At 45.0% G+C, this 25,000-nt stretch overlaps 1 protein-coding gene across 1 annotated transcript in view; it reads left to right on the forward strand.

Moving 5' to 3' along the window:
* Positions 1 to 25,000, forward strand: part of USP35 (ubiquitin specific peptidase 35) — a 51,421-nt gene that overhangs the window by 4,115 nt on the left and 22,306 nt on the right. Inside the window, exons 2-7 of the mRNA XM_032427086.1 lie at positions 2,314 to 2,995; positions 4,024 to 4,156; positions 5,709 to 5,838; positions 6,246 to 6,347; positions 7,900 to 8,058; positions 12,546 to 12,739. Of these exons, the coding sequence (XP_032282977.1) occupies positions 2,323 to 2,995; positions 4,024 to 4,156; positions 5,709 to 5,838; positions 6,246 to 6,347; positions 7,900 to 8,058; positions 12,546 to 12,739 (1,391 nt within the window). The 5' untranslated portion in view covers positions 2,314 to 2,322. The remainder of the gene's footprint in view (positions 1 to 2,313; positions 2,996 to 4,023; positions 4,157 to 5,708; positions 5,839 to 6,245; positions 6,348 to 7,899; positions 8,059 to 12,545; positions 12,740 to 25,000) is intronic.

Below are 25,000 nucleotides of genomic sequence, written 5' to 3' on the forward strand. Positions count from 1 at the left end.
ACATGATGTCAATATCCCATCGATTAGGGTTTCTTCTTGGCTGCCTGAATAACAGAATTTCTTGGCATCCTGGGTTGAAAGCATATTAAGTCCACTAGCCTGGAGGGCAGGGGTAGGGATTTGCAAGGATGGTCTACAAGGGAGGTTGGTCACAAACACTGCCTAGGAAAGAGAAGACCAGAAATGAAGGGAGACCAGTTTTTTAAAGGCCTTTGAGATTATGCCTTGCGTTGGCACTCTTTACCAACACGTCTGTCTCCACCACCAGACTGGAAGTTCCTAAGGGCAAGGGCTTTGCTTCTAAAGCGAAGGGGACTGATTCATTGAGCACTTCCCTGCAGGGTGGAAACAGACTCAGAGCATAAGTAACAGGGATGGTAAGCAGACTTCATTTCCAGATGAATCTCATTCAGAGTAAAAAGAGTTTAACACACTATTCCAGGAGGCTTGGAGTGGGCCCTGGGCATATGAATTTGTGCTAAGTTACCAGGTGGTTCTGAGGCAGCCAAGCCAGTGTTTGGGAAGCACTGATCTGTACTCTGGCTTCACCCCCAGTAATCTCAGATGCCAGCCATTGAGAAGTAAGTCCTAGTCCCTGCCCTAAGGAACTCACGGCCTGGTGAGGGAGACAGACAAACAAATGGGCCCATTGCTTTTAACACATGCAATAATGGAAGCTTGGTCTCAGCCAAGAGCTAGGACAGAGAACGGAGCGTCTCCGTAGGGCCTAGCACAGAGTCTGGGTCCCACAATATCTGTGGTTTTGAATAAAAGTTTCTGGCCTCTCATTTAGTAAATGTATGGCTTGTCTTCATACCAACTCCAGGTCTCAAAATAATTTTTACCGAGCCAGTAAATTTAAACACCTACTGTATGCTGAACCTTATATCAGGTCCTGCCTAGAGTGGGATTATACAAAGAAGAAATGGCCCTGTCTTCTTGGAGCTGAAAGTTGGATATTAAGACAACAAGCTTTACCTTTGTGAACCAGCATGAAAATCAGGAGTAAAAGTGGGGCAGCTTGGGAGAAAGGCTTCTAGGAATCTGCCCTAAGGGAGAAGAAAGGCAAAGGGAAGGCTACTATGCTCAGAGGAATAAGGTAGCAGTAACTCACACCATATTTTGCATTTGCTTCTTCAACAAATGCCTACTATGTGCCAGGCACTGGCCTAGGTGAATGAACAAAACTGACATGGTTCCAGCCCTCAGGAACCTATATATTATAGTGAAGGAGGCTGACTCCAACCAAGGAATCATGATAAGTACCGTAAAGGAGGACAAGGGCTCTGAAATTGTTAACAGGCATGTTTGATCCAGAGGTTAGGCAAGGCTTCCTTGAGGAAGTGAATTTGCGCTGAAGTCTGCAGGGTGAGTCAAGCAAGGAGGGGAGGGAAGAACATATCAAAGGGCCCAGTGGCAGGGAGAACACAGTGAGTCGAGAGTGAGGGGCTGGTGTGGACTCAGGCTGGGGAGGGGCAGGCAGGGCCTTGAGCGTACAAGGCTGTGGAGCTAGGCCTGGAGGCAGGGCAGGCCGCAGACATGATAAACTCTGCTTCATTGGAGGGAATTATGGGATCCCAGCTGTGATGGAGAAATAAGCCACAGGGGGCTGTAGGAATGGAGGGTGAGGGATGTTCTATTTGAAGACAGCGTGTTGGAGGTAAGCTTTGAAGGAAAACAGGAGTTTGGCTGTGTGTGGTGGTGGTGGTGGAGGTCTGGGGAGATAGGATGTTTCAGGCAAAAAGCACAGCATACACAAAGAAGTGGAGCCTTAGAAAGGTGTAGATCACTTGGGAAACAGCAAGAAGTTGATTTGGGGCAAAATAAAGTGTGCAGGGATCTCCCCTTTGATCCTTCCTTGGGACCCTAAGCCTGCCTGCCCCCCCTCCTTGGAGGTGTGATTTTGTGTATGTCCCCTCTCATCTTCCCCGACAGGACAGGACTTGGCCAAGATTCTGGACAACAGCTTCTATAACCAGCTTCTACCAGCCCCACGAGTGGATGAGGTCACCAGGGAGGCCTGGGGAGAGAAGGGCAAAAGAGTGGGGGAAGGGGTGGAAGGTTGAGATATTGCTTTTGTGAGATTAAAGACGCTCATCAGCAATAACTACAACTCCCTGGGGGCTCATTACAGGCCAGGCATTGCACTTTACTTCATTCCGATACCTCCCCGTGAGGTATCCTCGCCCCATTTCACAGGTGACGAAACGGAGGCCCAGAAAGGTGGTTGCTCGCCCCAGGTCTTATGCAGGGGCCCCCTTGGGGCACTGGATCGGTTGGCCCAAGTGTGACCATGCTCCCTGTCTCCTGCAGCGTGGCGCCATGGACAAGATCCTGGAGGCGGTGGTGACGTCCTCGTACCCCGCGAGCGTGAAGCAGGGGCTGGTGCGGCGCGTGCTGGAGGCAGCGCGGCAGCCGCTGGAGCGGGAGCAGTGCCTGGCGCTGCTGGCGCTGGGCGCGCGCCTCTACGTGAGCGGAGCTGACGAGCTGCCCCGCCGCGTGGGCTGCCAGCTGCTGCACGTGGCCGGCCGCCACCACCCCGACGTCTTCGCGGAGTTTTTCAACGCGCGCCGCGTGCTTCGCCTGCTGCAGGGGGGCGCCGGCCCGCCGGGCGTGCGCGCGCTCGCCTGCGTGCAGCTCGGCCTGCAGCTGTTGCCCGAGGGGCCGGCAGCCGACGAGGTGTTCGCGCTGCTGCGGAGGGAGGTGCTGCGCACCGTGTGCGAGCGCCCGGGGCCCGCCGTCTGCGCTCAGGTGGCGCGGCTGCTGGCGCGACACCCGCGCTGCGTCCCCGACGGCCCGCACCGCCTGCTCTTCTGCCAGCAGCTGGTGCGCTGCCTCGGCCGCTTCCGCTGCCCGGCCGAGGGCGAGGAGGGCGCCGTGGAGTTCCTGGAGCAGGCCCAGCAGGTGAGCGGGCTCCTGGCGCAGTTGTGGCGCGCCCAGCCCGCCGCCATCTTGCCTTGCCTGAAGGAGCTGTTCGCTGTCATCTCCTGCACAGGTGCGTGTGCGCTGGGGCGGGAGCGCGTGCGCGCGGGGGGCCGGTGTGTGCCGGGCCCGTGACTGCACGTGCAGGGTCTTGTGCTTGGCGTGCCCGTGTCGAGGTATGGCAGGTGTGTGTGTGAGGGGCTAATGCACAGGTGCGGGAATGCGATGTTCCTTAATTAACGGGGCCCTCCTGAGCTCGTGCAGTGAGAACTATCCTGTGGTGGGTGCGGGGCACATATGGAGGAGCGGACCCAGATCAAGCTGGCCAGAAGGGGGACTGGGGTCGAGTGAGACAACAGAAGGGGGTGGGGGGGTGCGGATGTCATCATGCCCTTTGGGTCAGGTGGGTTTTGTAGAAGTGGTGACTTCTGATTCAGGTTTTGAGAGCTGGGCAGCAGCAGGGGCAAGGTGTTCAGGGCGGGCAGAGGCCAAGTTCTGGACATGCGACGGAGCCTGTACATCTCAGCTCTGAAATGTAAACTCTCGGTCCTCCACGAACGACTGTGGTCCTTGGACTACAGTTATGAATGAGCGTAAGAAGATGGTGCCTTACCTGATTATAGGGCTATTCAGTTGAAAGGAAGAGAAGGCACCTGGCAGGAGAAAGAACCAAGCCCCGGTGTATAAGCAGTTATCCAATTGGACAACACATTTTGATAACTAAATGCTGTTTTTCACCTCTAGGCCTTTGTGTGTGTTTCCATCTGGAAACACACCTGTTCTTCTACCTGTTCTTGCCAGCTCCAGTGTTACCCTTTCTTACAGACCTTGTCTGTATAGACACAGGTGGGGGGTGGTCAGTGCTTTTGTCTGTGCTCAGTGCAGGGCTGGGCCCCAAGCCATGGCAGTGAAGGTTTGTTGGGCAAATAAGCTAAGGTGGGATAGGAGGCTGTGATGTTGTAGGAGGTGAGGAGGTGGCCCCGATGTGCTCTTTGCAGAAGCCTGGTCTCGTTCCTTGGGAGCATGAGGGCATGGGGGACTGGGGGAGGTGAGGAGCCTACCTGCCTTGCTAAGCTCATCCCAGCCCCCACACCGTTCCAGAGGAGGAGCCGCCATCTAGCGCCCTGGCCAGCGTGGTTCAGCACCTACCGTTGGAGCTTATGGACGGCGTCGTCCGGAACCTCAGCAATGATGACAGTGTGACAGACTCTCAGATGCTGACTGCCATCAGCAGGTGGGCTGAGGGCTGGGTGGTGGTTAGGTGTCTCTCCCTCCTTCCACTGGGTTGGGTTGCTGGGCTAGATTTAGTGTCAGAAGGCCCAGGACCTCATGCTTTTTTCATTCGTCCATCCTTTCTTGAGCCCTGCTCTGTGCCTGGCCCAGGGCTGGATGTGGCAGATGCAAAGAACCTTTCCCTAGCGATGCTCTCAGGTTGGGTGCCAACTGTGTGATCCTGGACAAGTCAGTGAACTCTCTGAGCCTCAGTTTCCCCCCCCTGTAATAGCAAAGATGGTATAAGGAGTTGTCAGGCTTCCATGGGGCCATACTAGAAGCTGAAAGTATGTTACAGAGTGCTTCTTGAGTTTGGCAGGTATGATAAATGGAATTGGGGTGCTTTTTATCTCACAGCTTTTGCACATTCCCCCACCTCATTTGAATGTCATCGCACCTGTGATCTAGCCACACTTGCCTATCCATTGATCCCAGAATATGCTGCCTTCCCTCCTGCCTACAGGCCTTTGGCTTTGTAGATCCTGTTCACCTGGCATGCCTCCCCCACCATGCTTTCCATACCTGTGTGCAGATCTACCATCTCCATTAGGCCTTCTTGGATTTCTTGTCTTTAGTGCATAAGAGTGTAGGCTCTAGAGGTAAGCTGGTTGGGTGCAGATCCTGGCTCTACTACTTCTTGTCTGTGTGACTTTGGGCAAGTTACTCCACTTCTGTAGGCCTCTGCTTCCTCATTTATAAAATGTAGTGTAATTGAACCCATCATAACAGGGTTGTTGCAAAGATTAGATAAAATGAGATAATACATGTAAAGTGTTTAGAGCAGTGATGGTAGCTACTGTCATCATAATTACTATTGCTTTGGTCTGTCATTGTTCTATCTCTTTATAGCATAGTCTTATGAGTGTAAAAGTAATGACGTAATGCCATTTTCCTGAGCACTTACTATGTGGCAGCTTCATGCTCTGTGCACAGAACCATTATCTTGTGGGGGTCGGATGGGTTAATACATGTAAGGCAGATGGAATAGTGCGTGGTGCAGGGTGAATACTGTGAGAGTTAACTATTGTCACGTCTTTTAATTCATATAACAACTCTGTGAGGTAGGTATTATCCCCATTTTGCAGAGGAGGAAACCGAGGCTAGAGAGGGTGACTTGTTCTAGGTCACAAGCAAGAGTTTGCTGGAGCCAAAGCTTCCAGCGTGGCGGGGGTGGGGGGCAGTGCTGCTCCTGCTGTTGGGCCCCATGGTCCAGGCAGAGGCAGCTGACAGCCCTGTTCTACCACTGCAGCCTAGTGTGTGGGGTGAGGTTTGGGGTGTTGAGAGGGTCTGGTTCCCCTCCTGCTGGGCTGGGAGCCCCAGTCTCTGCCGAATGCCCATGCTGGGCTCATTGGCAGTTCGCAGAGGTGTCTTGTCCATCCCATGGACCCCAGGGCTGCTCTGTGCAGGTGTGGGTCAGTGTGGGGTCTCAGGACATTATAGCTTGTCCCTGGGATGCCCTCACCCAGGCATTTGGGCCTCCCTGGTCCTTGTGTCATTGCCGCTCCCCTCTCCAGGATGATCGACTGGGTGTCGTGGCCCCTGGGGAAGAACATTGACAAGTGGATCATTGCACTGTTGAAGGGCCTGGCTGCTGTTAAGAAGTTCAGCATCTTGATCGAGGTTTCACTCGCCAAAATTGAGAAGGTTGGTGGGCCACTGTCCTAGCCCTGGCTTATGGCTTTTCCCACTTAGCTTTTGCCAGGGACAGTGTGGGCCTGGGAGGCAGAGTACTGGGGCTCCCACCCAGGCTTGCTGTGACCCGGGACAATTCACTGTACCTGTCTGGGCCTCAGATTTCCCCTATTCATTCCTCTGCTCGCTCAAGAATGTGTGTCACTTTTGGTCTTTCTGTCTCTCCATCCCTCCCATCAGATACCTGTCTTGCTGTCCATCTGTCCATCAACCTAGGTCTGTGAGACTATCTGTGTTCTTGGTTCTGCATGGGTCTGCTGCTTCAACTCTGGTGTGTCTGACCACCTCTCAGGTCTGTGGCTGCACTTGGTCTCTGAGGCCCAGGCGTGGGGAACTCCTGACCAGGGACTCTCTTCCAGGTTTTCTCCAAGCTTCTGTACCCCATTGTCCGGGGAGCTGCCTTGTCTGTCCTCAAGTACATGCTCCTGACCTTCCAGCACTCCCATGAAGCCTTCCACCTGGTAAGGGCCCTATGTGCTGCCCTGTGGAGGGCCAGTCCTCCATCCCCCACTGGTTTGGCTGGAGTCCAGACATGCTGTCTCTATTGGGTTGGGGGTTTGAAGCCCAAGACCTTGAAGTCCTGGATGTTAGGACTGGAGGAGCCTTGAAACTCCATTTTACAGATAGGAGACTAAGGCCAGAGAATGTGTATGGCTTCCCCACAGGCCCACGGTAGAGTGACAGCCCCAGAATGATGACGGCTAATGTTGCTTAGGGGCCTGCTGTGTGGCAGGCACGGTACTAAAGACAGTACATATGTTAACTCTCAGTCCAGCCCTAAGAGGGAGAATTCTATCATATTTTCCATTTTTCAGCTGAGGAAACTTCAGGTTAGGGAGGTGAAATCATTTGTCCCAGACACACAACTGGTGAGCGATACGGGGAAGATTCTAACTAAGTTGGTCTGACTTCTGACCCAGTGTCCTTCCGATATACCCAGCTGCCGACCAGCACCCACGTGGCCTGGCCTCCAGCCCAGGGCCCTTTCTGCTATCTTTGGGGCCATCCTTTGGGAAGGACAGCCTATAGTTCTTGTGGGGCGGGGGAGGGAAGGAGGGCCTACCCTCTTGCCTTCCTTTCCCCAGACCTGACCTGCAGATGGGGCCCTAGATTCTGATGGCTCCTGGTCAGGGCAGAAATTTCATGCTTTCTAATTTGCCGCAGTGGGAAAAGCACAGAACCAGGGATTGGGGTACTGGGGGTTGAGTCCCATCTCCGTCGTTTGCCAGATGTGATGACCTTGGGCCAGGCGCTTAACCTCTCAGGGCTTGGAACAGGGTAAGCCCCCAGGATGGTGGGAGAGGGTTAGATGAGGTGGTATTTGTCAAAAGCCTGCTGCATACTAGGGACCGGATAGATACTTGTTTCTTCCCCTTCTTCTCCTGGGTTCCCTACTCCCAGTTCCTGTGGGCTGACTCTGTCCCTGTCTGGGACGTTACGGTAGAGCACCCCGTGGGTTTGTAAGTTAGCATTCCATAGGCCAGAGGAAAACGGCTTTGTTTCAGACATCAGCTTCTCCTATAACACATGGTGGCAGTTCTTGGTAAATTATATAACATCTCTAACTTCAGTTTCTTGATCTATAAAATGGGGATGATAATTGCTGAATAAAGTCATTGTGAGGGTGAAGTGTTGGGCATGTAAATGTTTGGTGAAAGAAGGATGGTAGAAAGAAGAATAACCCTGGTCACTCAGGCCTCAGGCGCTCCTGGCAGGCCAGTTGGCTTGGCTTAACAGCTGGGGCTTGGGCCCAGGCCACGCCTCAACTGTGAGGAGGGAATTGTTTATTCCATTTAATAGACGAAGAGACTGAGGCAGGATATCTAAGCTCACATGTCCTGTAGAAAGAGTCACTCGCCTCCCTAGCACAGAGCTCTGTGTAGGCAAGGGGGACAGTGGCCAGGTGGTCAGACCTCCCTGCTGTGAGGAGCTCGGGGTGTCTTCAGCTCTGCCCACCAACCCCTGTCTCGGGTGGTAAATGGTCCTGAGCCTAATCGTGCTCTGCTCTCGTAGCTCCTCCCTCACATCCCGCCCATGGTGGCCTCTCTGGTCAAGGAGGACTCCAACTCGGGGACCAGCTGCCTGGAGCAGCTAGCGGAGCTGGTCCACTGCATGGTCTTCCGGTTCCCAGGCTTCCCAGATCTGTACGAGCCTGTCATGGAGGCCATTAAGGTGAGTGACGCTGTCCCCCCTGCTTCCTTGTCCTGCTCCAAAAAGAGTGCTGGCTTGGGCCTTGCTCAAGGCCGTAACACAGGTTAATGGCAGCCCCTCCATCATTTGGTCTCTGCCTGTGTCCCATCACCTCCTCTGGCCCATTCTGTGCTTCAGGCACACTGACCCACCTGCCCTTTCCCCAGATGGTCATCGCTCATGATTGCTCCGAGCCTTTGCATATGCCATTCTCTCTGACTATAAACCCTTCTCTTGCTTTGCCTGCATAGCTCCTCTTCCCATCCAATCTTATCCATTAAGGCTCTGCTCAAGTGTTACCTCCCTCAGAAAGCCTTCCCTGACAAGTCTTGATACCCCCTCCCCACCCCAGGCTGGGTCAGGACTTTTCTGGGCTCCCACAGCTCCATATCCCTTTGTCATGTGTTGTCGCTGTCTGTCTCCCCCCCCCCCCCCCCCCCCCCCCCCCGGCTAGGGCACTCCAGAGCAGTGTTCACATGGCTTTACTGGTGCCCTGCTTTGTGCTAGACCCAGGCTGGGAACTGGGGACACAGGCACGAGGCAGACCAAGTCGCCTCCATTGAGGAGCTTGCAGCCTAGGCTTGCACAGAAGTAACTCTGATGCAAATGGCTTAGGAAATTCCTGTGAAGAACCAGAGAAGGGAAGGATCATTTCTAGTTAGAGGAGGAGGTTACAAGGACGAAGGGACTTCTGACCTGGGTTGCTAGGACAACAGCATTTGTAGGTAGTGCCACATTTGACAATGTCTTCCATATATTTTGTTTTTTAATGCTCACAAGACACAAGAAACAAGAAGCAGGTACTGTTGTTACCTGAATTTCATAGATGAGGGAAATGAGACTGGAGAGGCTTGGTGACTCGTACAGTCATGGAGGTAATGAGAGACACACACAGGCAGGGTGCATGGCTGCTGAGCCCTTTCCTATTGCCTGATACAGAGGGCAGGTCTGAGCATGGGTGAAAGATCTCTAGGTGTAGGTGGTGGCCCTTATAGAACCTCTGATCTGACTTCCATTTCTGTAGCATAGCAGATAGATAACCTGAAAAGCATCCCACTACAGAACACCTAGAAATGCTTGTTAAAATATAACAAACGTCTTTTTAAGTACATAGCTGAGCTTGCAAGAAAGTAATGGGGAATCCCCAGGGGCCAAAAAGGAATCGAGAACGAATCCAGAATGGTAAGTGAGAGATGATGCTCTTTTGCCCTGCGGTGGGGAGGGATGGGGGGAAGGGTGTAACCGTAGTCACTAAGCCACTTGAGCTTATAGGGACAGGAGGTGATGCTTAGGGCCTGCTCCCACTAGGGCATTAGCACTAAGAGGCCCATGTAAGCCAGAACCCAAAGGCTTTACTGTTAGTAAAAGAGTGATCTAGAAAAAATATATACATGGTCTCAAATAGATGTCAAGGAAACTTTTCTGGCTTGGTCTGCACTCTGGACTGGGAAAAATGAAATTTGTCATCACTGGCCTGCTCTTACATGGATTTAGGGGTTCAAGTTCTCATTGTCTTTGGGGTTGTGGGACCCCTAAGCTCAGGCACTCACATTAAAAGTAGTTATGACCTTGTAATACCCAAGAGTTGCCTTGTAGAAACGAAAGTGCTTTCAAGTCACAAAGATAAAATTTTGCTAAAGATGAGTTTATAATCCAAAAATTACAAAACACACAAGGGAACAATCCACCATGAGTGAGAGTCAGTTGATACTTTTAAACAAAACCTCAGGCATTTACTTGGATCTTCTGTTTTTCCAACTTAAGAGAATGCATTTTTTCAAATAGAGCCAACCGACAAGAGAAGCAGCTACCTTGCTAGATCATGAGCTGCCTGTCACTGGAGGTAGACGAGCAGAGAAGACAGGGCTTTGACTTGTTGGAAGTGACTGTTACTGTTTCCTGCCAGATTGTGAGCTTCTGGTGGGCAGGGACCATGTTATGATTTCTCTGCCCAGCAAGTATCTGTGAGTGAATGAACGTGACTGTCATGTGAAGAATGTCATGGAGGCATGAACAGAGAGGAGGGAGCACGGCCCTGCACTAGGCACTGAGGGAAACTCACACTGAATGAGACTCAGGCTTTTCACACTAGGGGCTATGGCCAGATCCAGGGGACAATGGATCTGTAAATACCAGTACCAGAAGGTGCAGGCAGCTAGGCTTTCTAAGATAGGTATAGATCTCATGTGTACCCACTTGAGAAGGTCCTGGGAAGTCTTCTAGAGAGGGGATATAGGAGTGAGGCCTTGAGGGATGGGGACTGGCAAGATGAGGTACCTCCAGATGCATCGGAGGGAAAGGTGTGGGAGTGGGAATGTGCAGTTTGTCAGTGGAGTGGAAGGGATGTTGGAAGATCAGACTGGAGGGCCCCAAACCAGACCGACTCTCCTTCATCTAGCAGATCTGGGCTTCTCAAACCTTTCCTCCAGAGTACTTGAGCCCAGAAGGGGGCTGCTTACCTAAAGCTCAGTGTTTCTGTAAAATCTCACTTTATCTCAGAGATTCAAGTACATATTTCATAATTATAAACATTTGTTTTAATGCAGACATTTTCCTTCCTTAAATATTAGAGAATATGGCTCCGGGGAGATGTGCTACGTTTGTCCTGTGGCTTTAGATACCTCTTGGTACGAGCCAGTGTGAGAGGCAAGGCGGCAAAGTATCCATAGGATTTTATTGTTTATTAAACGCTTTTACATGTTTTCTATGAGCACGTCCTTTGAGGCTCATTTATAAATAAATTCTGAAAAGTTCTCTCAGGCAGTTTTTCTGGGAGCTGTGCTTCTTGCTAAGGGAGCCATTGTATGTCACATGAGGATTTCATAGTTCTGTTTTATTTTTGTAAGAGTACCAAGTTACCTTCTTTGGGGAAAAATGGCATTTTTTTCTCATGTGGATAATTTTGCATCGTGCATGTGTGCACGTGTGTGAGGTTCTTTCTGCCTTTTTGTCCCTTTTGTTCATGTTGTGTATGGGGTGGGGATTGGATAGGGGATAATAGGAAGAAAAAAGGAGGGACTAAGAAGATAATGAGCCCCCCCCTTTATTTTAATTTAGAGATGGGGAGGAGCAGAGGGAGAGGGAGAGAGAGAATCTTAAGCAGGGCTCCATTGCATGACCCTGAGATCATGACCTGAGCCGAAATCAAGAGTTGGACACTTAACCATCTGTGCCCCCCAGGTGCCCCAAGCCTGTATCTTTTTTATCTTGCCTTTGGCAACTCCTCTATTTTTTATCATCTGTGAGAGGTGACTGATCTGATAAATGTTCCTGGGAAATGAGTGAGCAGAAGTGTTAAGCCACTGCTTGAGCTGGACCTTCTGCGGTGGTCAGACGGTGTGTGCTGGGGAGACCAGGGCCTTCAGTGCTAACCTGGTTTGAAACTCTGGAGGCTTGGACAAGTCTAGGGTCTGTGCTCAGGATCTGGAAACAATAGGGCTTAGAGGAATGTTGCTTATATCTATTAAGTAACTCTGTATCATGCTTAGGTGTTTTTCATTAAAATAGATTAGAACCCGTGCTGGGTAATGTTCTTTTAGGTGCATCTGTTTTAATGTAAAAAAGGAGAATGAGAGGGCACCTGGGTGGCTCAGTCATTAAGCGTCTGCCTTCGGCTCAGGTCATGATCCCAGGGTCCTGGGATCGAGCCTCGCATCAGGCTCCGTGCTCGGCGGGAAGCCTGCTTCTCCCTCTCCCACACCCCCTGCTTGTGTTCCCTCTCTCGCTATCTCTCTCTCTGTCAAATAAATAAAAATAAAATCTTAAAGAAAAGGAGAATGAGAAAGAAAGCATGCTAATCCCTGAGCCCTTGACCAAGGACCCATACCTCAGGACCCCTGGACCCTCTCACCATCCTGTCTGTGGGATCGTGCTGGGGGGTGGTGGCTAATTAAACCTGATGGCAGACCTAAAGGAGGAGGGCAAATGGGAGCATCATTGTGCACAAGCACTGTGAAAATATGGAGTGCCAAACTGATATAAAGTAGGAGTAGCCTCACTTGACAAATGAGGAAATGGAGTCAGAGAGGCTCACTGACCATTGCCAGGCAGTTAGTTAGGACAAGAGTCAGGACAAGGCCTGAGATCTTGACATTGTTGGATCTGGCTGGTGGGCCTGTGTTGTCATTGCTTAGAGTCTAAGAATAAATGGATTTTTCGTTTATTGTCTGTATGTCCCTGGGAAATTCTTTTCTTTGAGTCTTTGTTTTTTCATCTACAAAATGGACATTTTACACCTTCCCAAAGCAGTTGTGACATGAAAGGTGATATAGAAGGCCCACGTGTCAAAAGGAGAACCTAGAATAAGTGTGGACGCAGAAGGCTGTTAACACGTATATCTGGGACATTTGTGGGACAGTGTGGTTGGGTGGGGTGGGGTAGGCTGTAGTCCAAGAAGGCTTCCCAGAGGAAGTGATATTTTTAGAGCTGACCATGGTCCCCACCATCCTGCTGCCTTGTTCCCTCCTCAGGACCTCCATGTTCCCAATGAGGACCGCATCAAGCAGCTGCTGGGGCAGGATGCCTGGACCTCGCAGAAGAGTGAGCTGGCTGGTTTCTACCCCCGGCTCATGGCCAAGTCAGACACGGGCAAGATTGGTTTAATCAATCTGGGCAACACATGCTACGTGAACAGCATCCTTCAGGCCTTATTCATGGCTTCTGAGTAGGTGCTGCTTTTGAATTTCCCATCTGCCCCTCCTTCTCTACTTTGGGCTCCTTGGTGTATGGCGGGGGATGAGGGGTTGGAGAGGGTAGTGGGGGATTGGAGAGGGTGGGTCCTCCTTTGCATTGATGGCATAATTCCCTGAGGTTTGTGGGTACATGATGGTGAGAGGTCCCTGAGGGCTCCAGGCCATTGACAAGGCAGTAGGTCAAGACTGGGTGGGAACTTGAGATGGGACTTCAGGGACTGGGCTATAGTGGAAGGGGGTCTACTCTGGGTTGGTCAGCATCACTGATTTTTTTCCCTGGAGTCCAAGGGGATGGATTGTGTTTTCCACTCACCCTGGTATTAGGCATTTCCTGCCCCCTTATTAAAACAAATTCTTTATTGGCAGTGGCTACCTATCTAACTTCAGGCTTGATTAAAAATCACTCAAGATTTCAGTCACAGAAGTAGACATATTTTTTTCCCCAGTTTTTGTGTGTGTGGCGCCTGGGTGGCTCAGACGGTTAAGCGTCTGCCTTCGGCTCGGGTCATGATCCCAGGGTCCTGGGATCGAGCCCCGCATCGGGCTCCCTGCTCAGAGGGAAGCCTGCTTCTCCCTCTCCCTCTGCCTGCCGCTACCCCCTGCTTGTGCTCTCTCTGTCAAATAAAAAATAAAAAATCTTTAAAAAAAATGCACATAAAATTTACCATATTAACATTTTAATTGTACAGTTCAGTGGTATTAAATACATTCACATTGTTGTGCAACCATTTCTACCGTGTAACTTTTCATCTTGTAAATCTGAAATTCTACACTTGCTAAACAATAACTTCTCATATTCCCATTCTCCCTTCCCCCAGGCTCTGGAAACCCCATTATACTGGCAACCCAAATATTGCTTTTACATTTTGGCCATTGTGAATACTGCTGCGATGAACATGGGTGTTCAAATAGCTCTCTGAGATCCTGCTTTCTATTCTTTTGGGTATATATCCAGAAGTGGAATTCCTGGGTCGTAGGGTAGTTCTATGATTAACTTTTTGAGGAACCTCCATGTTTTCCACAGTGGCTACACCACTTTACATTCTCACCAACAGTGCACATGGGTTCTAGTTTCTCCACATCCTTGCCAACATTTGTTTTTTTTTTTCTTTTCTTTCTTTTTTTTTTTTTTTAAGATTTTATTTATTTATTTGACAGAGACAAAGCGAGAGAAGGAACACAAGCAGGGGGAGTGGGAGAGGGAGAGGCAGGCTTCCCGCTAAGCAGGGAGCCCGATGTGGGGCTCGATCCCAGGACCCTGGGATCATGACCTGAGCCGAAGGCAGATGCTTAACGACTGAGCCACCCAGGCGTCCCTTTTTTTCTTTCTTTTTAAGAGAGCAGAGGGAGGGGCAGAGAGAGAATCTTAAGCAGCCTCCACGCCCAGTGCAGAGCCCAAGGTGGGACTCTGAGATCAAGACCTGAGCCAAAATCAAGAAGTGGTCGCTTAACTGGCTGAGCCACCGAGGTGCCCCTCTGTTTTATTGATAGTAGCCATCCCAGTGGGTGCGAGGTGGTATCCCATTGTAATTTTGATTTGCATTTTTCTAATGATTAGTGATGTTGAGCATCTTTTCATGTGCTCCTTGGCCATTTGTATATCTTCTTTGGAGAAGTGTCTACTTTGGTCCTTTGCCCATTTTGAATTAGGTTGTTTTTTTTTGTTGAATTTTAGGTAGGGGTTCTCTCTATATTCTGGATATTAATCTCTTCTCAGATACATGATTTGCAAATATTTCTTTCATACTGTGGGTTGCCTTTTTGTTCTGGATAGTCTTTTTAATTTTTTTTTGTTAAAAGAGGTTGCATTTATTTATTTTATTGAGCTCTATTTGACATTATATTAATTTTGGGCGTACAACATATCTGATATGTGTATATATCATGAAATGATCACCACAATAAGTCTTGTTAACATCCATCACCACACACAGTTAAAATTTTTCTTTCTTGTAATGAGAACTTTTAAGATTTACTCTCTTAGCAACTTTCAGATATACAGTATGGTATTATTAACTGCAATCATGTGCTATACATTACATCCCAGGACTTGTTATATAACTGTAAGTATGTACCTCTTTACCTTGACCATCTTCACCTGTTTTGCCCCCCGCCACCCCCGCAACCACCAGTCCATTACCTGTATCTGTCATTGTTTTGTTCTGTTTTGTTAGATTCCACATATAAGTGAGATCACACAGTATTTGTGTTTTTGTCTAACTTATTTTGTATAATGCCCTCTAGGTTCATCCAATTGTGACAAATTGCAGGATTTCCTTCATTCTCGTGGCTGAGTAATATTGCATTATGTATATAAGGAATAAGTGTATTTTCTTTAGCCATTCATTTGTCAGTGGACACTTAGGTTGTTTCCATATCTTGGCTATTGTAAATAATGCTGCACTGAACATGGGGTTGCATATATCTTTTCAAGTTAGTGTTTTTGTTTTCTTTGGATAAACACTCTGAAGTGGAAATGCTGGATCATAAAGTAATTCTCTTATTTTTAATTTTTTGAAGAACCTCCATACTGTTTTCTAGAGTAGTTATACCAGTTTACATTCCCATCAAGTTATACCAATTTACATTCCCTTTTGTTCCACATCCTTGCTAACATTTGTTATTTCTTGTCTCTGAGATAGCCATTCTAACAGGTGTTAGGTGATATCTTATTGTGGATTTGATTTCCCTAATGATAGTGATGTTGAGCAACTTTTCATGTACTTGTGGGCCATCATCTTTGGAAAAATGGTCTGTTGAGATCCTCTGCCTGTTTTTTAGTAGGATTGCTTTTTTCCTGTTGAGTTGTGTGAGTTCTTTATATATTTTGGATTTTATTAACCCCTTATCAGAAAGATGATTTGCAAATACTTTCTCTCATTTTTGTAGGATGTCATGTGATCCTTTTGTTGATGGTTTCCTTTGATGTGCAGGAGCTTTTCAATTTGATGTAGTCCCACTTGTTTATTTTTCTTTTGTCATCTTTATTTTTAGTGTCAGATCCAAAAAATCATTGTCAAGATGCAAGTAGCTTACAGACTTTGTTTTCTTATGGGAATTGTATGGTTTCAGGTCTTATGTTCAAGTCTTTAATCCATTTTGAGTTGGTTTTTTGGTATGGTGTAAGAAAGTGCAGTTTCATTCCTTTGCATGTGGCTCTCCAATTTTCCCAACATCATTTATTGAAGAGACTGTCCTTTCCCCACTGTGTATTCTGGGCTCCTTTTTTGTATATTAATTGACCATATAAGCATGGGTTTACTTTGGGGCACTCTCTTGTGTTGCATCAATCTATTTTTTTATGCCAGTACCATATTGTTTTTGACTACTATAGTTTTTTTTTTTTTAAGATTTTATTTATTTGACAGAGAGAGACACAGCGAGAGAGGGAACACAAGCAGGGGGAGTGGGAGAGGGAGAAGCAGGCTTCCCGCTGAGCAGGGAGCCCAATGTGGGGCTCGATCCCAGGACCCTGGGATCATGACCTGAGCCGACGCTTAACGACTGAGCCACCCAGGCGCCCCTGACTACTATAGTTTTGTAATGTAGTTTGAAATCCGGAATTATGATGCCTCCAGCTTTTTCTTTTTTAAAATTGCTTTGTCTATTTGAGGTCTTTTGTAGCTCCATTACAAATTTTAGGGTAGTTTGTTTTATTTCAGTGAAAAAATGCTATTGTCAATTAGATAAGGATTGTATTGAATTTTAGATTGTTTTGGGAAGTATGGACATTTTAACAGTATTAATTCTTCCAATCCATGAACATAGAATACCTTTCCATTTATTTGCATCTTCTTTAATTTCTTTCATCTTTCATCTCACATGTTGTGAAAAGACCAGGGTAGTGGCCTAACTGTACATCACAATGACTACCTCATATATCACATAGGCATTTTATCATCTCACATCATAAGGAGGAGAAGGGTGAATACAGTACAATAAAATATTTTGAGAGAGAGACCATGTTCACATTACCTTTATTACAGTATGTTGTTATATTTTATTATTAATTATTGTTAATGTTTTGCAGTGCCTTATTTATAAATAGATAAATTTATAAAATAAACTTTATCATAGGTATGTATAGGAAAGAACAGTGTGTGTGTGTGTCTGTGTATAGGATTGGTACCATTTATAGTTTCAAGCAGCCGTTGGGACTCTTGGAATGTATCTCCTGCAGGTAAGTGGGGACTACTGTACAGGTCTTTCACCTTCTTGGTTAAATTTGATGCAATTGTAAATGGGATTTTTAAATTTATCTTTCTTATGGTTCGTTATCCTGTATTGAAATGCAACAGATTTTTGTATCCTGCAACATTACTGAATTCGTTTATTCTAAGGATTTTTTGGTGGAGTCTAGGGTTTTTTTTTTATATGTAATATCATGTCTTCTACAAATAGAGACAGTTTTATTTCTTCCTTTCCAATTATGATGCCTTTTCTTTTTCTTGCCTAATTACTAGCTAGGACTTCCAATACTATGTTGAATAAAAGTGATGAGAATGGACATCTTATCTTGTTCCTGATCTTAGGGGAAAGTCTTTCAGGTTTTCACCACTGAATGTGTTGTTAGCTCTGGGCTTGTCATAGATGGCCTTTATTATGTTGCGGTATGTTTATTCTATACCTACTATTTTTGAGAGTTTTTATTAAACATAAATGGATATTGAGTTTCATGAATCTTTTGAGATGATCATATGATTTTTATCCTTCATTTTGTTAATGTAGTGTACTACATTGATTGCTTTGTGGATGTTGAACCATCTTTGCATCCCTCCAATAAATCCTACTTGATCATGTTGTATGAACCTTTTTGTGTATTGTTGAATTTGGTTTGCTAGTATTTTGTTGAGGATTTTTGTATCTGTGTTCATCAGGGATATTGGCCTGCAATTTTCTTGTCATTGTGTGATTTTGGTATTTGGGTAAAGCTGGCCTTATAAAATGAGTTTGGAGTATTCCTTCTGTTTTTTGGGAGAGTTTGAGAAGGCTTGGTATTAATTCTTCTTTGAATGTTGGGAGGAATTCACCAGTGAAGCTGTCTGGTCCTGGTCTTTTGTTTGTTGGGAGATTTTTAATTACTGAATCAGTGTCCTTACTAGTAATCAAGTCTGTTCAGGTTTTCTACTTCTTTATGATTCACTCTTGACAGTTTGTATGTTTCTTTTTTTTTTTTTTTTAAGATTTTGTTTATTTGACAGAGAGAGACACATCGAGAGAGGGAATACAAGCAGGGAGAGTGGGAGGGGGAGAAGCAGGCTTCCCGCGGACCGGGGAGCCCGAGTGGGGCTCGATCCCAGGACCCTGGGATCATGACCTGAGCTGAAGGCAGACGCTCAATGACTGAGCCACCCAAGCGCCCCGACAGTTTGTATGTTTATAAGAATTTCTCCATTTCTTCCAGGTTGTCCAATTTGTTGGAGTATAATTGTTCATAGTAGTATCTTATGATCTTTTATATTTGTGTGGTATCAGTTGTAATGTCTCTTTCACTTCTGATTTTATTTGTGTCCTTTCTCATTTTTTCTTAGTGAGTGTAGCTAAGGGTTTGTCTATTTTGTTTTTCTTTAAAAAAAAAAAAGCTTAGTTTTATTGATTGTTGCTATTGTATTTTTAGTCTCCATTTCATTTATTTTTGTTCTGATCTTTATTTCCTTTCTATTTTTGGACTTAGTTCTTTTCTAGTTCCTTGAGATATAAAGTTAATTTATTTGAGATCTTTCTCATGTCTTAATGTAAGCATTTATCAGTATGATTTTCCCTTTTAGAATTGCTTTTCCTGCATCCCGTAACATTTAGTATGCTATATTTACATTTTCATTTGTCTCGGTATTTTTTTATTTCTTTTGATTTCTTCTTTAACCCATTGGTTGTTCAGTAGTATGTTGTTTAGTCACCACATATTTGTGAATTTTCTGGTTTTTTTTCTTGTAGGTCATTGCTGGTTTCATACCATTGTGGTCAGAAAAGATGCTTGATATGATTTTAGTCTTAAATTTATTAAGACTTGTGACCTAATATATGATTTGTTCTGGAGAATGTACCATGCGAGCTTGAGTATAATATGTATTCTGTTGCTTTTTGCTAGAATGTTCTGTATATGACTGTTACGTTAATCTGTTCTAACATGTTACTGGGTAGAGTATTCTTGGTTGGAAGTTTTCTTTCAGCCATACCAGTCCCTTCTAGTCTGCAAAATTTTTACAGAAAATATGCTGATATACTTATGAGGGTTCCCTTGTATGTAACAAGTTGTTTTCTTCTAGCCACTCTTAAGGTTCTCTTTTTGTTTTTAACTTTTGGCAACTTAATTATAGAGTGTTAGTGTGGGTTTCTGAATTCATCTTATTTTGAACATTCTTAGCTCCCAGATCTGGAGGTCTGTTTCCTTCCCCAGATTAAGGAAGTTTTCAGCTATTATTTCATCAAATAAGTTTTTTTTTTTTTTTTGAGGGTTTTTCTCTTTTTCTTTTTTTTTTTTAAATTTACTTATTTGTCAGGGAGAGAGAGCGTGTGCGTGAGTGCACAAGCAGGGGAACTGGAAGGCAGAGGGAGAGGGAGAAGCAGACTCCCCGCTGAACAGGGAGCCTGATGTGGGGTTGATCCCAGGACCCTGAGATCATGACCTGAGCCGAAGGCAGACGCTTAACCGACTGAGCCACCTAGGCGCCCCTCATCAAATAAGTTTTATGTCTCTTTCTCTCTCTTCTCCTTCTGGGTCACTTTATATTGTGAATATTGGTCTGCTTAATTTTGTCCCCATTACTCCTTTAGGCTATCTTCACTCTTTTTCATTCTTTTTTAACTGCTCTGATTGGATGAATTCCACTGCCCTGTCTTCAAGTTTGCTAGTGACTTCTTCTGCTTGGTCTAATCTGCAGTCGGATCCTTCTGTTGTGTTTTTCACTACACTTATTGTGTTCTTCAATTTTGTGATTTCTGCTTGGTACTTATATTTTCTTTGTCTTTGTTCACGTTGTCACTTTGTTCATGCACTGCTCTCCTTGCCTTGGTGAGCATCTTTATGCTTATTGTTTTGAACTCTCTGGTAAATCACTTGTCTCCATTTTGTTTGAGGTTTTATCTTGTTCTTTCATTTGGAATATAGTTCTCTGTTTCTTCTTCATCCTCGACTGTCTTTGTTGGTTTGCATGCATTAGATAAAACAACTACCTCTCCCAGTCTTGAAGGAGTGGTGTTATGTAGATGAACCTTTTTGTTCATTCTTGCCCTTGCTTTTGGCTGTGTCTCAAACCATTGTGATTGTCTAAGCAGCCTACTTTGTTCTTAGTGGCTCTCAGTAGTTCAGACTATGCCCAAGACCTATCAGTGTCCTAAAGGGGAGGATTTCAGGCAGCAGCTAGATGCAGGGCTTACTGGAAACCAGAACCTCAGGTAGCAGCTTTTAAAGTATGCACATAAACCTCTTTCAGGGGAAGACTGGGAGATGGGCATTTGCATCTTTGAAGGTAACCTAATAGTCCTCTTTCTTGGAAAGACTGTGCATTTCTGTCTACTGCCTCTCTGCTGTTCCCTGCTACGGTAACCCAACTGTTTCCTGTTTGTTACAGTGCTATGTGATCTGAAAGTGTAATCTTCACTGGCCACCAGAGCCAGACATTCAAGGGGTGTTCCCTGGGTGGCAACTGCAAAAACCAGGGCTGCAGATGTGTTCATAAGCTCTTTTCTGGGAGACACTGGCAACCTGGAGTGAGGCAGAGGGAGAGTGCAAAGATGACACCTGTTAGCCTCTGCAGTCTTTGGAAAGTATTTCAGTTGGCCCTACATATATGTTAAATTAGAAGCGCACACCTCAGGCTGAACTTTTAAGACAGACAAATCGACCTTTTTCACAGAAAGACTGGGCGTGATTCACTCAGCTGCCTCTGTCCTGGCTCCATGGTGGGTCCATGCAAGCAGTTTAAGTACTGTTTCTCAGTTCTATAGTATTGTTGGTCTTCTGGGCATTAGCCCTGTTGACTTTCAAATGTAGATACTTTGGGGCCTATCCCTTAAGTCTTAAAAGTTAGGGTGCCAGAAGTGGGATTCATACCCTTCCCTCCTCAGGGAGAAGCTGGTGGTTGTGATTTCCCTCCCGATTGTGGGTCACTATGCTAGGGGTGGGGTTTCTGGTGAAATTGTGTCTCCACCTCTCCTACCCATTTCAGTGTGTTTTTTCTCATTTGCCTGATGTGTAGGAGTTGCTCAGCTAGTTCTTAGATTTCTTTCAAAGGGAAATGTTCCATAGATAGCTGGATGTTTAGTGTTTTGTGAGAGGAGTTGAATCCAGCATCCTTCCATCTTGAAGTGAAACCCTGAATGGTGTCTTTATGTATAAATTTTTAAACTTTCATGAGGTCCAGTTTGTGTAATTTTGTTGTTGTCTGTGCCTTTGGTGTCTTCTCTTAGATCATTACCCAATCCAATGTGAAGCTTTTGTGCCATGTTTTGTTGTTTTGGATTGTAAATTTAAGTCCTTGATCCATTCTGAGTTTTGTATGTGGTGTTAGGTCAGGGTCCAACTTCATTCTTCTGCTTATGGACATTTAGTTTGCCCAGCGCCATTTCTTGAAAAGCCTGTCCTTTGCCCCATTGAATGATCTTGGTACCTTGTCAAAAAACGCTTGACCATGTTCGTGAGGGTTTATTTCTGGGCTCTGTATTCCATTCCACTGATCTCTGTGTCTGTCTTTATGCCAGTACCACATTATTTTGATGACTGTCACTTTGTGTAGTAGGTTTTAACATCAGAAAGTAGGAGTCCTCCAGTTCTATTCATCTTTTTCCAGATTGTTCTTCATTATTTGTGATCCTTTGGGATTCCATATGGATTTTAGAATGTTTTTTTCTGTTCCTGCAAAAAATGTCATTGGATTTTCATAGGGATTGCATTGAATCGATAGATCAATAATGGGAAATAAGGACATTTTGACAATATTAACTCTTCTAATCCATGAACATGGAATATGTTTTCATTTATTTATGCTTCTAATTCTTTAAGCAATGTTTGTAGTTTTCGTGTGCGATCCTTTTCCTCTTTTTAATGCTATTGTAATTGAAATTGTTTTGGGGGGCGCCTGGGTGGCTCGGATGGTTAAACGTCTGACTTCGGCTCAGGTCATGATCCCAGGGTCCTGGGATCAAGCCCCACATTGGGCTCTTGGCTCGGCAGGGAGCCTGCTTCTCCCTCTCCCTCTGCTTCTCCCCTGCTCATGTTCTCTTTCTCTCTATCTCTGTGTCTAAAATGAATAAATAAAATCTTCAAAAAAAAAAAAAATTGTTTTGGAATTTTTTTGGATTGTTCATTGTTGGGGTATAAATGTAGCTGGTTCTTGTGTGTTGACTTTGTATCCTGCTACTTTGCTGAATTGTTAGTTCTAACACCTTTTATGTGGTCTTTAGGATTTTCTACATACAAGATTATATCCTTTGCAGACAGATAATTTTACTTCTGTTTGTTTAGTTTTTGCCTAATTGCTCTGGCTAGACCTTCTAGTCCTGTGTTGATTAGAAGGGGTGAAATTAGGCATCCTTGCATTGTTCCTGACCTTGAGGAACAGCTTTTAGACTTTCACCACTGAGTATTATATTTGCTATGGATTTTTTAATATATGGTTTTTATTTGGAGGTAATTTCCACAATTTCTATTGTGTAGGGTGTTTTTATCATAAAAGTGTGTTGACTTTTGTCAGTTGCTTTTTCTATATCAATTGAAGTGATCATGTGGTTCTTTCCTTTATTTTGGTGATGTATATATATATATTACATTAATTATTTTGTATGTTGAACCATCCTTGCTTTCCAGGAATAAGTGCTACTTGGTCATGGTATATACTGCTTTTATTGCTAATTTTATTTGTTTTTTAATAGTACATATCACCATTTTTTAAATTTTTAAAGTTTGTTTAAGTAATCTCTACATGGGGCGTCAGACTCACAACCCCATTGAGCATGGGGCTCAAACTCACAACCCCAAGATCAAGAATAACATGTTCTTCCAACTGAGCCAGCCAGGTGCCCTGGTGTATACTGCTTTTAATGTGCTGCTGAATTCTGTTTGCTTATATTTTGTTGAGGATTTTTGCATCAGCATTCATAAAGGAGATCAGTCTGTAGTTTTCTTGTAGTGTGTCTTTGTCTGGCTTTGGTGTCAGAGTTATGCTGACCTCATAGAATAAGTAGGAAGTGTTCCTTGCTTTTCAGTTTTTTTTGAAAAGTTTGGAAAAGATTGGTATTAGTTCTTTAAAGATTGGTAAATTCACTTGAGAGCCCTGAGGTCCAGGATTTTTCTTTGTTGGGAGATTTTTGATCACTGATTCAGCCTCCTTACTGGTTTAGGTCTATTCAGACTACTATTCATACTACTCTTTTATTATCCTTTTTATTTCTATGGAATTGATACTGATGTCCCCATGTTAATTTCTGATTTTAGCAATTGAGTCTTTTTTCCTTAGTTCATCTAGCTAAACATTTGTTAATTTTTTTTAAGGTTTTATTTATTTGTCAAAGAGAGTACACAAGCAGAAGGAGTGGCAGGCTTCCCGCTGAGCAAGGAACCCGATGGAGGACTCGATCCCGGGACCCTAGGATCATGACCTGAGCTGAAGGCAGACTTTTAACCTACTGAGCCACGCAGGCGTCCCATAAACGTTGGTTAATTAATTTTGTTGCTCTTTCTGAAGAACCAACTTTTGGCTTGTTTTTTTCCCCCTATTTTTCTGTTCTCTGTTTTAATTTTCTCTGCTCTAATCCTTTATTTCCTTCTTCTAGCTTTGGGTTTAGTTTGTTTTTCTTTTTCTATTTCTTTAAGTTGTGAATATAGGTTGTCGATTTGAGATCTTTCTTGTTTTTTAGTATGAGCATTTGTAGCTGTGTTTCCCCTTATCACTACTTTTGCTGTATCCCATAAGCTTTGGTATGTTGTGTTTTTGTTTTCATTTGTATTTAAGTAGTTTCTTATTTTCCTTGTGATTTCTTCTTTGATATTTGGTTGTTAAAAAGTTTGTTGTTTAGGGTTGCCTGGGTGGCACAGTTGTTTAAGCGTCCAGCTCCTGATTTTGGCTCAGGTCATGATCTTAGGGTTGAGAAATTGAGCCCTGAATAGGGCTTCTGCTGGGCATGGAGCCTGTTTCAGATTCTCCCTCTTCCTCTGCCCCTCCCCGCCCCTCTGTCACTCTTTCTCTCTCCCCGCCTCTAAAAAAAAAGAAACAAAAAAGTGTTGTTTAATTTTCACAATTTTGTGATTTTCTAGTTTTCTTTATGTTACTGAATTCTGTTTATCCAGGTGTGGTCAGAGAAGATACTTTTGATACTTACCTTTTAAAATCTGAGACTTAATCTGTGGCCTCATTATAGTGTTTCTGGCAAATGTCTCACGTGCACTTGAGAAGAATGTGTATTCTGCTGCTTTGGGTGGAGTGTTCTGTACATGTCTGTTACATCTAGGTGGTTATTTTGTTAAGTCCTCTACTTCCTTTCCTTCTTTCTGGTTGTTCTATCTGTGATTGCGGATGGGGCATTGAGGTCTCTAACCGTTACCGTAGAAATGTCTATTTCTCCCTCTAAATTCTCTGTTTTTGTATCATATATTTTGATGGCCTGCCATTTGGTGTGTAAATGTTTATAATTGTTATCTTTTTGCTGTATTGAGCTTTTTATCATTATATAATGCCTTTTGTGTCTCTTGTAACAAGCTTTTTTGATTTTAAAGTCTATTGTGTCTGATATTAGTACAGCCGCCTCTGCCCTGTTCTGGTTTGTATTTGCATGGAGTATCCTTTTCCAGCCCTTCACTTTCCACCTGTTTGTGTCTTTGGATTGCAACTCAGTCCCTCACAGACAGCCTAGAATTGGATTGTGTATTTTTATCCATCCTCCCAATCTTTATTTTTTGATTGCAGAATTTGATCTGTGTTTACAGTACTTATCGATCAGGAGGGACTTCTGTCACTGTGCTATTTGGCTTTTACATACCCTGTAACTTTTTTGTCCCTAATATCCTGCATTGCTGTCGTCTTCTCTGTCCAGTTGATTTTTCATAGTGAAATGTTTAAATTCTTAATTTCCTTGCATGTATATTGTATAGTTGTTTTCTTTGTTGTTACCATGTGGATTACATTTAACATTCTAAATTTAGAACATTACAATTTTAATTTATAGCAGCTTAATTTCAATAACATACAAAACTGTTCCTTTACAGTTCCATCACACCTGTTTTGGTTGTTGATGTTGCA

The sequence above is a fragment of the Phoca vitulina genome, unplaced genomic scaffold (assembly GCF_004348235.1).
Source record: "Phoca vitulina isolate PV1807 unplaced genomic scaffold, GSC_HSeal_1.0 scaffold36, whole genome shotgun sequence".
Taxonomy (NCBI): domain Eukaryota; kingdom Metazoa; phylum Chordata; class Mammalia; order Carnivora; family Phocidae; genus Phoca; species Phoca vitulina.